This window comes from Solea senegalensis, linkage group LG4 (genome assembly GCF_019176455.1).
Source record: "Solea senegalensis isolate Sse05_10M linkage group LG4, IFAPA_SoseM_1, whole genome shotgun sequence".
Classification (NCBI taxonomy): Eukaryota; Metazoa; Chordata; class Actinopteri; order Pleuronectiformes; family Soleidae; genus Solea; species Solea senegalensis.
Genome location: NC_058024.1, coordinates 25,530,059 through 25,544,433, shown reverse-complemented (window position 1 = coordinate 25,544,433; position 14,375 = coordinate 25,530,059). Strand labels below are relative to the sequence as shown.

Genomic DNA, 14,375 nt, shown 5'->3' with positions numbered 1-14,375 from the left:
GAGCCGTGTCCGAGCACTATGCCAATATCACATTTTCGGCAGACCTGACCTCTGTGCAGAGTTGGGGGTCGGTTTCTTGCGTTACGTATGAAGTTTCGAGGCGATCTGTCAATGAATGGCAAAGTTATAGGAAAACGTCCTGTTTCGTGGTGAATGGTGGAAATTCGATGAACGTCCGACAGTTGCCGTGGCCACGCCCTTTTGAATCCGAAAAACCTTTAGAAAACATTTTGCCTTTGATGTTTCTTTTTGTACAAGTTGGCACGTTTTTTTATGTCGGTGCGATTGATGCATTCAGGCGCGCAGTGTGCAAATCGTCAAATTGAGCGCAACTTAATTTTGTCTTGCTCCATCCATGTTTCAGCTTAGGGGGGCGCTATAGAGCGTTGTGTCCGAGCACGATGCCAATATCGCATTTTCGCCAGAAGTTTCCAGAGTTTTTAACCCCCTCAAAAAATGACCGTAAAATCATCGTGACTTGTGAGATTAAAGTCAGAATTCTCGTTGCCTCATATATGAAATCATTTATTTCTTAAATCGTTTAATAAAACAGCAATCATCATCGTTATTATTATTATTGTTGTTGTTTTTGCAAACTGGATATAAACTTTGATACAAGTTGACATGCCAGGTAGGATTTTTGACACGGTGAAGTAGCAGTTCTACAATAGTGCTTATGAAACATAACAGGTTTTATAACATTGTGGAATTATTGTGCTGAAAGTTTTGTGGATATTGTGGTTTTTTTCATCCGTTCATTTGATTTCAAGAAGAAAAGACAAAAAAGAAAAGAGCGAGCGTCTATGAAAGCAAAACAGCAGGATGTGAAATGATGGTTTGACACTGAAAAAACAACACAATGGCAGTTCTACTGTGGAATATTCACTTCATGTCATGAATGAAATGTCACTTCATGCATTTCAGTGCATGCATGAGCACAAAGACATTCAATTCATCCTCTCACATCAATGTCTGTACGGTGGCTTCAACGTGAAGGTTACAGCAAACATGATCAGCTTTATACAGTCGCTGTGTGTTCTTTGTACTTCATGTTTCACAAATAAAAGACAATCCAAAGATGTGTCTTTCGAGAAAGAGAGAGAGAGTTTTTGGTGACAGCGATGCAATCGACAATGATTGATCATCAACGGCAGTTGATTTGGACGAGATGAGGTGATGTCTTTTTGTCTCACAGGCCGGTTCTTGTCCTGCCATGTTATGTCCCCCACTCTTTCATAAAGTCAAGAGTGGACAAGTGCAGATGTCTTCATCTCTGAATCTTTCAGTGTTTTTGTTCCCGGTTGACGCTCAGCTGGGCAGCAGCCACGGCTCCACAAAGTCCCACTGCTTCCACAGGACGAAGAGCAGCAACGTGAGCAGGACAGTGGTGGCCACGCGGGCCCGCGTCTTCATCAGCGGCGTGATGAAGTTGGCCAGAGTGGAGACGAAGACCAGCAGCACGGCCATGAGCGCCAGGATGACGTTGATGAGTTTGCCCAGCAGAGCTCGCGCGTTGGCGTTCTCCACTCCCTCCAGCTGGACGACCTGCTGCTGCTGCTGCTGCAGCTCCAGCTTAGTGATGCGGGTCAGACACGACTCCACGGCCTCCTGTCCAGAGAGGGGAGAGAGGGGGAGAGAGAGGGAGAGAGGGAGAGAGGGGAGAGAGAGAGAGAGAGAGACGACACTGTGAGACCCACTCACTCACAAGCCTCAAAAATCTGCAAATTATCTAGCATTTATCAGTTTGTCTCTCTGTTCATGAAAAGAATAACTCAACTCCCTGTGTGTGTGTCTCTCCCTGTGTGTGTCTCTCTCCATGTGTGTGTCTCTCTCTGTGTGTGTCCCTCTCCATGTGTGTGTGTCTCTCATGTGTGTGTGTCTCTCCTGTGTGTGTGTCTCTCTCCTGTGTGTGTCTCTCTCCATGTGTGTGTATCTCTCCTGTGTGTGTGTGTCTCCATGTGTGTGTCTCTCTATCTGTGTGTGTCTCTTCATCTGTGTGTGTCTCTCTCCATGTGTGTCTCTCTCCCTGTGTGTGTCTCTCTCCTGTGTGTGTGTCTCTCTCCCTGTGTGTGTGTCTCTCCATGTGTGTGTGTCTCTCCCTGTGTGTGTGTGTCTCCATGTGTGTGTCTCTCTATCTGTGTGTGTCTCTTAATCTGTGTGTGTGTCTCTCTCCCTGTGAGTGTGTGTCTCTCCCTGTGAGTGTGTCTCTCTCCATGTGTGTGTGTCTCTCTCCATGTGTGTCTCTCTCCTGTGAGTGTGTGTCTCTCTCCCTGTGTGTGTGTCTCTCCATGTGTGTGTCTCTCTCCCTGTGTGTGTGTCTTTCTCCATGTGTGTGTGTGTGTCTCTCTGAAGCGATGACAATACGATGATATAATTTCTTTGTACCTGAATGTCTCTCGCTCTCTCGTACGACTGGTAAGCCACTTTCTCCTCCATGCTGGCGAGCTCCTGTTTCAGGTTGGTCATCTCATTCTGGTGCAGCTCAGTTAGGTCATTGAGCTGCTCTTCAAGTCGCTCGTACCTGAGTTTCCAGGACAAAACACACGAGAATAAATATCACAATGAGATTTTACAATCCTGCAATCAATGCATCTTATTCCTTTGTGCCACACTTACAGGCAGAGTTTGATATCCTGGAAAAACAGTTAGAGCAGGCTACATTTTTGAATTCAAAAGTCCACACCCCTTTCTTCAGACTTCCCTCTGAAGCCACGCCTCCAGAGCGCAGGAGCGCGCAACGAACACAGATTCACGAGCGCCGAGCAGCATCGGTGATCGGCTAGCATAAGCTCTGACGCAGTCTTCTGAGCAGATGGCAGTTTGATTGACGCATCACAATCCAATTAATGTGTTCGGGCCATTCACTCTGATTGGATGGTGTGTTTACAGTTTTATTTTAATTTTTGTGACAATGCATTAATTAATTACAATGCCCCTCCACCTTTAAACCTACTGAAAGACGAGTATTCTTGCACGAGGTTGACACACAGTTTTCACGACAGTGAAGGTTGTTACTGACCCTCAAACACATGCCTCAACTTTGACGTCTGTCCCTTGATCAGCCCACTCAGTGTGTCCCACGTGGGCCCTCCTAAGTCCAGATGTGTCCCTGTGTGTTGTGTGTGTGTCTACCTGTATCTCTCTTCTTGCAGGCACTGCGTCATGTAGGAGTAGTCGCTCTGCAGCTGACCCTTCATGTCGTCAATGGCGTCCTCCATGTGCGCCTGGCTGGCCTTGATCTCGTGCAGGCCCTCCAGGAGAGTGTCCCACGAGCTGTGCATGTGATGGTGGTGGTGGTGCCCATCCAGTCTTGGACTCCCCATGGTGGGACCTAACAAGCCTCCTCCACCTCCTCCTCCTCCTCCGGCACCACCAGAATTACTGCACGGTCCCGAGCCGGACGTGGCGCTGGAGCACTCGTCGTCACTGCCGTACTTTGGGCTGGAGACCAGAGTGGCGCTTCCACTGAGCGCACGGGGTGTGGGGGTGTCCTCGGAGTGGCCCCCGACTCCGTCCTCAAGTGTGTCCTTCAGGTGAGCAATGTTATCTGCGCTGCCAAACTTATTCCTGATGAGACTGGCGAACTCTCTTGGCTTGGAGACCACGGCCGTGTGAGTGAGAGCGGTCACGCCGCCTTTGACGCCCTCGACTACGCCGCCTCCAAAACCGCTTATTCCTGCGCGAACGTTGGCCCCCACATCTTTCAGTCCCTGCTGCATGTCCCGCAGGACATCCTTAGGCTGTCGGGCCGGTCCATTCTGTAGAGAGGGAAGAGAAATGAGGAAGCAAGAGAAGTGGAGGATCTCAAAGGCGGGAGAGAGGTGATTAGGTTTAAGGGACAGAGGAGAACAGGCCCTGCAGAGAACCAGGTGAGACACGTGTGAGGACCATCAGTCTATATTTAGACACAACTGTCCTCTCAAATGTAGAGCACTTGTTTGTCAGTCATGACTCATAATTGTTCAAAAAACAGAGCAGCACATGCACGCGCCGTGACACTCACTTGTTCTATCTCCTTTAGCTTCTTGTGGTAGTGCTCTAGTTTCTTGTGCAAGTGTGCGATGGTCTGTGCCGACTTCTGGTTCTTCTTCTCAAACACCTGCTTGATCCTGGAGGCCTGCTGCTTGTCGGCGTTGTGGGCCAACTTGAGGTACTCGGCCACGTTGTCGTCGCGGGCCTCCTGCTCCACGCGGATCTGCTCGGTGACCTTCAGGACCTTCTGCTGCAGGTGCTCCAGAGCGGCGCGCGTTCGCTGTGGCTCGGCAGCCACTGGGCCCTCGGCACCGCCGGCCGTGACAGTGGACGCCGCGGCCGCAGCCGCTCCGTCCGCGCTGATGTTACCGTCGGAGCCCCCATGGCTGGTGGTGGAGGGTAGGCCTAGTGTTGCCACCTCACTCTTGTCCAGCTGCGGGGACAAGAGCACAGTAGGACATAATGAGGCACTCCAACCACTCCAGATCATTGACTCTTAACAACGATGTGCTCAAACAGAGAGCGCGCAGCCTGTTTGTGTGGCATCATCATTACCAGAGGATATTCAGTCTATTGCTCCATCATTTCCAAATTATTAGCTCTGACAAGGAGGCTTTGGCCCAAGTTTATTGTGAGCAGCATAACTCGAAAAGTAAGCGACAGATTTTTATGACATTTTCGGGGGACGTTGGACACGTGGACACTGATCTGAAGCTAGTGTCGCGATGTTGTGGGAGAATTAGCGACCTTACAGTTTGTGCTTTAGCTTTCTCCTCTTTACCGATCGCTTGCTGACGGAATCTTAAATTGTGCTTCCCAACCTCAGTTTGCCCTGAGTTGAGAAATATCTTCATTCTTTTCTTAATTACGTGGCCACCAGTGACACTTGGTCCTGTTAGCGTAACTGTTGGCAAAGATGGCGGACACTGTTTACACGTCTGGAGTGGGTCTAAAAAGTGCGGAATTAGCGTTGCAGTTTCCAGCCTTGGACCAAATGTCACTGACGGGTACGATATTTCTCGACTCAGGGGAAACTGAGGTTGGGAAGCACAACTTTTCAAAAATACTACCGTTACGCTAGTAATACAAAGCTAAATGTACATCGGTGAAGTATTCCTTTAACATATACTGATGTGTAGATACTGGATGTGCGGCCTGCTGTGTAATTCTTAATCATAATCTACACAACATTTAAATGTAAAGTCAAACCAAAACTCTACTTTAATATGAGCAGTTGTTTAAGTTCAAAATCAACACACGTGACAAAACTGAAACCGTCGCACGCTGCAATCACAGGTCACATAAAAAACGACGACGATGAGTTACTTTCCACCTCCTCCAGTAATTGATTTGGTGGGACACAGGACACAGGACACAGGAAGGCCAGCATGCATTAATTAGATGACACATAATTACACGGCTTCCTGCCGCACAAGCACAGTCTCTGCAAACAGACGACTTTAGAACAACTTTCCTCATGAAATCACAGTTGGTGTTTATGAGGAAAGAGTTCAATCATTACAGAGCAGCACGTGCGAAACATCAAGGGTGTGTAACAGGTGACATGTGTGCTAATAATTATTATAATAACGATGACGATGGTGAATCTGTCTGCCCACATCAGTGTGTATCTGTTCATGTGTGTCGCTCAGCATCAGCAGACGGACAGATTGTGACACTGAGCCTCTGTCTGACGTCAAAACACTGTAATCAGAGCCTGAAAACATGAGCTCAGACAGACACATGACACCCAGCGTCCTGCAGCGCTGCTCTCATTTCCTCTGGATGTGTTTTGTTGTTCTGTTGTTCTGTTGTTTTGTTGTTGTGTTGTTCTGTTGTTGTGTTGTTGTGTTGTTGTATTTTTATTTGCTAGTGTCGTGTGAAACGAGCACACTCTGCTGACCATGAACAGTCACTCAGCAGCAGCAGCAGATTGTGTAAAAAAAACAATCCCTGCTAAATGTTTCTCACTAAGCGACAGCTCGTATGAGGATGGTGTGTGTGTGGGGGGGGGAGGTGATGATGATGATGATGATGCTGTGTCCAAGCGATACGTGAGGGGGTGAAAACAACAACACAAACACAACAGAGCAGCAGAGAGCAGAGAGCTGAGGTGATGCTCACGTCTAAAGGTGTCTCTGAACACACACACAATCCTGCGATGGATTCAAGCTCCTGGAGGGTCGAAGGATGGTGATGATGACGAGGATGAGGATGATGATGATGATGAGGGTGGAGATGGCAGATGTCTGTGGCATGGAAAACAGGAGGACGTGGTCTGCCTGTGCCTCCTTCAGCCGGCAGGACAGAGAGACACGCTGCGATGGGAGCGGCCGATGGACGTCAACAAGCGTGGATGTGAACACATGAGGACGAGACACACGCAGCACAGCCATAGATTAAATTAGAAACGTTACCATACTGCTTTAATCCAATCTTTGCACCGCCAGTGCAAGTCTGTGTCCGAGGCCCATCCTCCTCCTCCTCCTCCTCCTCCTCCTCCTGTGCTCACTGAGGAGGAGCCCCCCCTCAAATATCTGCACCCCCCTCAGCCGTTGTGTGGCTGACTGTTACCTCTCTGTGTCCTAACGCTTCATTGTTAATGGCATCGATATCTGCAGCCTCCCTCTCCCTCTGCTCTCTAATTCTGTCATCTATTTCCCTCTCTCTCTCTCTCTCGCTCTCATCTGACTTCATATGCTCCCTCCACCTCCCTCTTTTCTCTCTCGCTCGCTCCCTCCCTCCCTCTCTGTCTCTCTCTTCCAGTCGAAATGCTGTACGTACGTCTTTGCTCCACAACGGGCGAGGGAGCTGAGGGACAGATGATGGAGGGGAAAAGGGCGGGGGATGGGAGGGCTTAGCGCAGGCGTGCAGGTGCTGCTGAGGCTGAGGCTGAGGGAGAGAGAGAGAGAGGGAGAGGGAGGGAGGGGGGGAGGCGTGTTATACTTACACTGTGTGTGCTGTTGTGGGTCTGCAGTCATGTGGTTACAAGGTTATTATAGTTTATGAAAGAGTACTGAAATATTCTATTCAAGTAAAAGTACAACTATTTTTTATCAAGTTAAAGTACTGGTCTAAAAATGTAAAGTAAAAAATTAAAAGTTAATTAGTTAAGGCAAAAAAAGGCAAACCTTTACAGATTAAAAAAAATCCTAAAAAAATAAAATATGTAAATACGTATTGTCTCAGTCAACATGGGTCAAAGGTCACAATGTCACTCAATCAGGGGCCTTAATTAACGCCAATTCACCTGTCCACATCATTCACCTGTCCTCATCTCTCACCTGTCCTCGTTATTCACCTGTCTTCTTCATTCACCTGTCCTCCTCATCTCTCACCTGTCCTCTTCATTCACCTGTCCTCGTCATCTCTCACCTGTCCTCGTCATTCATGATTTAAAACGTAGTGAAGTACAATTATTCTATAAGTAAAATTACAATTTTTAAAAAAGAACTTTAAAAGGGTGCATTATTATATTATATATTATTGGACTATAACATCCTTTATTCTGTTGGAATTTATTGAGTTTGTTCCTCACAAACCTGAGCTATAATTATTGTATAATCAACAAAGTTGAAACTACTAAAAGCTGTGAATTTAGTGAAAATATTGCATTTAATTTACAAATATATATGTAATTATGTGTAAAGTAGCATAGAATTAAGATAACAGTTATAGCAGAAATGTCTCTTTCTTTGTCTCATCACACACACACAGGTAAAAGCAGTGAAGTCACTCACAGGAAAACTTCTTTCAACATTTTATTTGAATTTGAAACTCTTGTAAAAATTACAACAAATTAACTTGATACAAAGTATCTCACAATAAATAAAGATGGATCTTCTCATTTGTAGCTTTTTAACGTAAAAACAATGTGTAAGACCTGTGCACACGCGTCTATTAACAGAAGTGCTTTCATTGTTTGTTTGTTTTTAAACTGTAGCAAACCTTTCAAAGCTGTCAGTAAAGGATTATCATCCCGGGTTGACCGTGTTCTGACACCCGTTCAGATTATCCATAGCAGCAAGATTTGCCAACAGCAACATATAATAAAACAAAAAAGAGTCATGTACTGTACAAAGATACCTTTTGTGTTTTGAGGCAGATAATAATCTGTTAAATTGCACTGTGTCCAAAATAGGAAAGAATAAAGCATCAGGTTTTAGCTTATTAAAAAAAAGGAGCTTTATGGAGCTTCAAATATCAAAACAAACGCCCCATCTGAAACTGTTATTATGGATGGATGTTTGTGCAATTCTGCAGTGTTTTATTATGATCATGCTACTTAATGGTGCTGCATTGTATATCTATATACATATACACATATATGTATATATACATAAATGAACCTAACTGGAGCAGTTCCAAAGACTGCTGACACTCTAACCCGGCATTATGTGGAAGTCTGGATCTGCGTTCAAGGCGAAGAGGACACGATGACACTTGTGTCGTAATGTATTCTACACAAAGCATCTGCTTGTGTGTGTGTGTGTGTGTGGTACATCAGAGCTCTTTGAGCATTTCATGATGCAGGAGAAAAAAAAAACATGATTGTAGAGCTAAATATATGAAGTATGATACAGTTTAGCACGTGAAGTGCTTGAAAGACAAAATAAAAAGGGCTCCTTGTGTCCTTGATACTACGACGGAGTATTAAAAATTTGTTTAATCTTTCGAGAATAAAGTCGTAATATTAGGATAATACAGCCATGACTCTATGAGAATAAAGTCGTATATTTATGAGAATAAAGTCGTAATATTACGACTTTACTCTTGGAAGATTAATTCTCCGTCGTGATGCACATAAAATAAAAAAATAGAAATAACAATGCAGAAAAACAATGGTGGATTTGAACAAAGGAGCCACAGGGCTTCATTCTCTAAGAGTTTTGTCACAGGCACTCCTTAATTTTGTGATGACTCAGAATGATGATGATCAGTATAACATCTCTTTGATGTGAGTACAGTAATACTATCATTCATCACGCCCGTCACTGTGTTGCCAGAGATGACGAGTCCCGATAAACCAGAGACTGGTTTTACAGCACTGTGGAATGTACAGTAGGAAGTTGCAGTCGACACTTTGGCCCCCCCCGGATCCAGATGAATTTAAATCCACTGATTCATGAGATTACCATTAATCTCTATTCAAATGTCCCCTTACTTTGGGCCACCCCCCTCAGAGCAGAGACAGTACCCAAATCAATCTGGTGTGTAGCTGAGGTCCCTTTCTGTTTTCAGCTGGTTCACTGGGTGAGCGACTGAGTCCAGCTCACCCAGCTCAGAGTGTGGCTTTTCCTGAGTGTCCTGTCTCTTGGAATATTGGCACTTTCTTTTTTACAGTAAACTGCACCGGCTTTCACTCTCCAGACTTGCGTGGCGTCCCAACCACTCTTCTTTTAGCCTGATAGAAATCTGTTAGGACAGAGAATGGTAAATTCAGCCGATGCAAAAATGATAAAACAGGTCACAGGTGTTTGTAAATGTTTAAAAATGTACCTGTAATATTTGTCTGTTTCCTCTTCAATCCTGTATTCTCTCGTCTCTCAGGAGTGATCTCCAAGTTCTTCAGGTTGAGTAAACATCTCTCCGGTGTACGTGGGATGTTCTCCTTGTCACATGGCGGCGACTTCACGCTTCCTCCACTGGTGCTCACCGACGCCTCTCTGAACGTTTGGCGTCCTCTCTGGTCCAGACCCTGCTTGCCGGATCGGTAGAGCAGCGGCACCTTGGTGCCCGGGACGCACTCCCATTGAAAATCACTGCTCTCCAACGGCTCATCGGAGAGGAAGTCAAAGCCCCAGCGACGCGACGCCTCCTCCAGGTCCTTCTGCAGGGCGGCCTGGTACTCCACCCGCAGCTGCTCTCTGTCGACTGGGCCGAACAGGTTTCGCCTTGTTGGGCCGCTCCCCAGCCTGCGCAGGATCCGCACGTTAGTCGCCATCATTCGACACTGAAGGAGACAGAGAGAACATCGGCACTTAGTTTTGCTACAGGACATCTTGTCATCAGGCGCAGCTGAGTAAGCACTGTCACTTTCACTTCATGTCACTTTATTTGGCAGTTTCTTTTCACTGCTTGTTTGATTTAGTCAGACAGAATTGCGCAGCAGAATTACGATCGTGCCCTTCTTCTTGGTGTCAGTACGGTCAGGTGCAGGACTTGAGCTGGTAATGGAGTATCAGTGGAACTTTAAAACTTAAAGAGAGAGAGACTGACTCATTATTTAAACTGCGATTGTTTAAAAACCGTAACATGTATCAAAACTTTGATTTAGGTGAGAAAAGTCTCAAGTCTTGTGAACCATTTAAAGTTCCAACCACGTTTCTAAGTTACAGTATGACGATTGTCTGAATAAGCCCATAGATTTATAATAGAAGCTCACTTCCTAGGTATTTTGGCGACTAGAATAAAACAATGCGAGGTCCACTGAGTAAGAATTAGTGACATCAAATGTTTGCCGATTGTCCTCCGCGCACCCCTCCCTTTCTTAAGTTAGTCACGGAACCACACCAACAAAAAAACATACTCATTCATTTGCAAGATGACAAGTCTCATTCTAAAGCTACAAAAAACAAACTGTTTTTTACCTTATACAAACACACTTAAGGGGAGTACATTATACGTTACACACTGGACCTTTAATTGACAACTTCATGGCAAATACATGTCCAACAGCGAGAGGACGATGATTAAGAAAAGGAATAAAAAGTGTAAAGTACAAGAAGAAGAATCTCCTGTCAGCTGACAACTCGACTAATCATTTCAGATCTGATTTTTAAACACTTAATCTAAATCTTGTATAAAATAAGACCAAGTGATCCTTGTGCGTGGTTTAAAAACACAAAAAACAAACATATTGTTATCGTAGAGGTCAGGCTTACCATGATTCTGTCTCCTCAGTGAACAACGCAGAGCATCTGACTGACTGTGCTGTCACTCTGGAGGCTTTTATAACCAGACACTGACTCACTGGCTCACTGGTACATGTCCCAACATAATCTGAGACAGACATGTAAGGACAAGTACACGGCTGTGAGCAATCACTGTAGGTGCACAGAGCCAACACTGGGTGGCAGTAGTGGACCATCTTAGCACTCCATGGGCAACTCATCGTGAGTCTCATGATCAGTGCAGTGATCCACAGCATGTGTTATTTAAAACACACCTGGACACATTTTTGTGTTTTTGGCTTTGAATATTTTTAATTTTTTCACGCATATTTTTGAGTGTTCTTGTTTTTGTCTATTAGTAAACTATGTGAACTAAAAATACTCACACTAAACACACCTACGCACAAAAATGTCCTCATTGGAACCCATTCAAATCACTGTTTTTGTCAAAAACTTGGCAATTTAATGGTTAAAAACTTTAAAAATTCGATAATATATATGTATGATGAGGACTGGTGTTGGTTTTAAAAAAAGGAAATTAAAAAACTAATACAATTTAAAGGTTAATATTTGATATATAGGGAAAGGACTTATGCTGGTTTAAAACAATATTTTTTAAAAATTTAAACTTTTGGTCCTCTAGGTGTGTTAACTTCTTTTGAAGGCCCCTCTAAGGGTTAAATTAAAGTGACAGGACATTTTTCTATGCTAACTACAGGAAGGAATCAGCTGTTTTCTGACAAAATGAGTTATATCCAGGAAGGGCTGGCTAGGATTCTCATCAAACAATGAACAGAAACACACCCAAGTTATACACGACATCACCAAGACTGGGAGTACGGGAGGAGAGCTCTACTTAATTATACTAATCAAAGCTTACAAAATGTATGCCAGACAAATAAAAATGTACACATGTCAACTCAGGTTGCATTATGTGACTTGAGTGAGTGAGTGAGTGAGTGGAGCCGCCAAGACTGAGGTCATGAAATGTGGCTTTTCTTTCCAGGATCGCAGCTCATTCATTCAAAAACGAAACCAATGCCAAAAAGTGAACGTCACTGGAACCCAGGGAGATTCCACTCTCACATAAAAGGACACGCTGTCATTCTGAAAGCTTAAATCCAGCAATAATTTATAATGATCCAACTTGAGATGAGAATATTTACTTCAAACAAATATGTAACATTACAACATTTAAAGTAGTTTTTTTCTTTAAATTACATTAGTACTGTTTGCTGCCAAAAAGTGCTCCAAAATGTTAAATTACTTATTTAACATTTTTGGAACACTTTTTGGCAGCATCTGTAATGTTTCTTTCACTCGTTTCCTCTGTACATGTGACCTTTCAGTCACATGGTGGAATGTACAGAAGGCTCCGCCCATTTACTTTAAAGAATCTTAAAAAAAAACGAAATTAATTCCATCCGTCACCCCCGCCCCCACTGTGGACCTGTGTGTTGTAGAAGGTCAGGGTCACTAGAAGATTTTCTGAATTCAAAATGAGTCCAAGCAAATTGAACAAATCTTAATTAATGTTGGGGAAAGTGTTGAGACTGATGTAGAGAGAGAGAGAGGAGTGAGTGGGTTGGTGGGGGTTATTCATCACATGGAGCAGGAAGAGGAGGGCCCCCAGCCTGGGCGGAGCAGAGAGGAGTGATTCAAGGCTTGTGGCGGGAGAAAAGAGTCATGCATGTGCTGCTGCCCTGCCCAGTTTACTACACCGCTCCACGTGAATGTGAAACACATGTGGAGCAGTCAAACTGGGGCTGTCACTGTGAGTCACCCCCCTACTGCCCTCACGCCACACGCACAAAAACAACCAAACAAGGATTGTTTGACTTCAGTGTGGAAACTGTGAGTCTCTAAAACATGTGATGGAGAATATGCCTCATCATCTTCATCAACCCACCAGGTTATAATGACAACGTATGACCAACAATTACTTAACATGATTATTATTAGTGGTCGTCATAGTACTGCTACTATGACTATAGTACTCCTTGTATAGATACTCCTTTTTGTGTCAGTTACCGGTATGAAAAACTTATATCTAACAGATTCTACATTTAAATCTGTCGTTATCCGATGACCGATACTGACCGATACCAATTCCCATTCATAAGTAGCAGTAATAGTAGTAGCAGCAGTATTAGTATAAGTAGTTGTAGCAGTAATAGTAGTGATAGTAATATTAGTAGTAGTGGTGGTAGTGGTAGTAGTAGTTGTAGCAGTAATAGTAGTGATAGGAATAGTAGTAGTAGTGGTGGTAGTGGTAGTAGTAGTTGTAGCAGTAATAGTAGTGATAGGAATATTAGTAGTAGTGGTGGTAGTGGTAGTAGTAGTTGTAGCAGTAGTAGTAGTAATAGTACTAGTAGTAATAGTAGTAGTAGTGGTAGTGGTAATTGTAGTAGTAGTGGTAGTAGTTTTAGTAGTAGCAGTAATAGTCGTAGTAGTAGTTGTAGTAGCAGCATTAATAGTAGTTGTAGTAGTGGTGGTAGTAGTTGTAGTAGCAACGTTAATAGTAGTTGTAGTAGTGGTGGTAGTAGTTGTAGTAACAGTAATAATTAAGTAGTAATGGTTATGGTGCGCCTTGTGTAGTAGTTGTAGTAGTGGTGGTAGTAGTAGTTGTAGTAGCAGCATTAATAGTAGTTGTAGTAGTAGTAGTAGTTGTAGTAGCAGCATTAATAGTAGTTGTAGTAGTAGTAGTAGTTGTATTGTAGCATTAATAGTAGTTGTATATTAGTGGTGGTAGTAGTAGTTGTAGTATGTGTAGTTGGCAAGTAATTGGTGGTAGTAGTGGTTAGCGTAGCGTAGTAGTTGTAGTAGTGGTGGTAGTAGTAGTTGTAGTAGCAACGATAATAGTAGTTATTGAGAAGTGGTGGTAGTGGTAGTTGTGTGCTTAGCATTAATAGTAGTTAGTAGTAGTAGTAGTTGTAGTAGCAGCATTAATAGTAGTAGTAGTAGTAGTAGTAGTTGTAGTAGCAACATGTAGTAGTTGTAGTAGTAGTAGTAGTTGTAGTAGCAGCATTAATAGTAGTTGTAGTAGTGGTGGTAGTAGTAGTTGTAGTAGCAGCATTAATAGTAGTGGTAGTAGTAGTTGTAGTAGCAGCATTAATAGTAGTAGTAGTAGTGGTAGTAGTAGTCGTCCTGAGTGAAAAACAAACTTATCCAAAAAAACTACACTTGTATACATGACTTCTGTCAAAACCAAAGACAAGCGAAGACTTAATTGTACTTACATTATCTGCTGTCTTGAAAGACGCTGTTGGGTTCGATTTTCCTTCTGTGTACTTTTAAATGTTAAGTGTCACAACAGCTGAGACATAAAAACCCAGAAAAGTGTTGTTATCTGGTCCAGTTGGTTCAGTTAAACTAAAGTGGGTCCCGGTTCCGTTACGTGCTCAGTCCTCCAAGTCTCCTTTCCGACATGAAAGCATAGACTTTATAGACTCCGGTGGGCGGGGCGACAGCGGGGGCGGAGTCAGCCGACTCTCGCACGTTGAATTCGCC

At 43.9% G+C, this 14,375-nt stretch overlaps 2 protein-coding genes across 3 annotated transcripts; both read right to left on the bottom strand.

Annotated features, from left to right (window-relative positions):
• Window positions 1-509: 509 nt before the first annotated feature.
• Window positions 510-6,641, bottom strand: tmcc2 (transmembrane and coiled-coil domain family 2). The gene is made up of 5 exons (XM_044023855.1): window positions 6,390-6,641; window positions 4,004-4,405; window positions 3,133-3,758; window positions 2,386-2,521; window positions 510-1,608 (listed from the first exon to the last, which is right to left on the bottom strand). The coding sequence occupies exons 1-5, from the start codon at window positions 6,390-6,392 to the stop codon at window positions 1,309-1,311; spliced, it is 1,467 nt and encodes a 488-aa protein (XP_043879790.1). The 5' UTR covers window positions 6,393-6,641; the 3' UTR covers window positions 510-1,308.
• A 2,449-nt stretch (window positions 6,642-9,090) lies between these two features.
• Window positions 9,091-14,284, bottom strand: cdkn1a (cyclin-dependent kinase inhibitor 1A). 2 transcript variants are annotated; one of them, XM_044023001.1, is made up of 3 exons: window positions 10,857-10,933; window positions 9,472-9,925; window positions 9,091-9,387 (listed from the first exon to the last, which is right to left on the bottom strand). In XM_044023001.1, the coding sequence occupies exons 1-3, from the start codon at window positions 10,857-10,859 to the stop codon at window positions 9,332-9,334; spliced, it is 513 nt and encodes a 170-aa protein (XP_043878936.1). In that variant the 5' UTR covers window positions 10,860-10,933; the 3' UTR covers window positions 9,091-9,331. The 2 variants fall into 2 exon arrangements, with proteins under 2 accessions (XP_043878936.1, XP_043878937.1); XM_044023002.1 differs by lacking the exon at window positions 10,857-10,933 and adding an exon at window positions 14,105-14,284 and having other exon boundaries at window positions 9,093-9,387.
• Window positions 14,285-14,375: the final 91 nt, after the last annotated feature.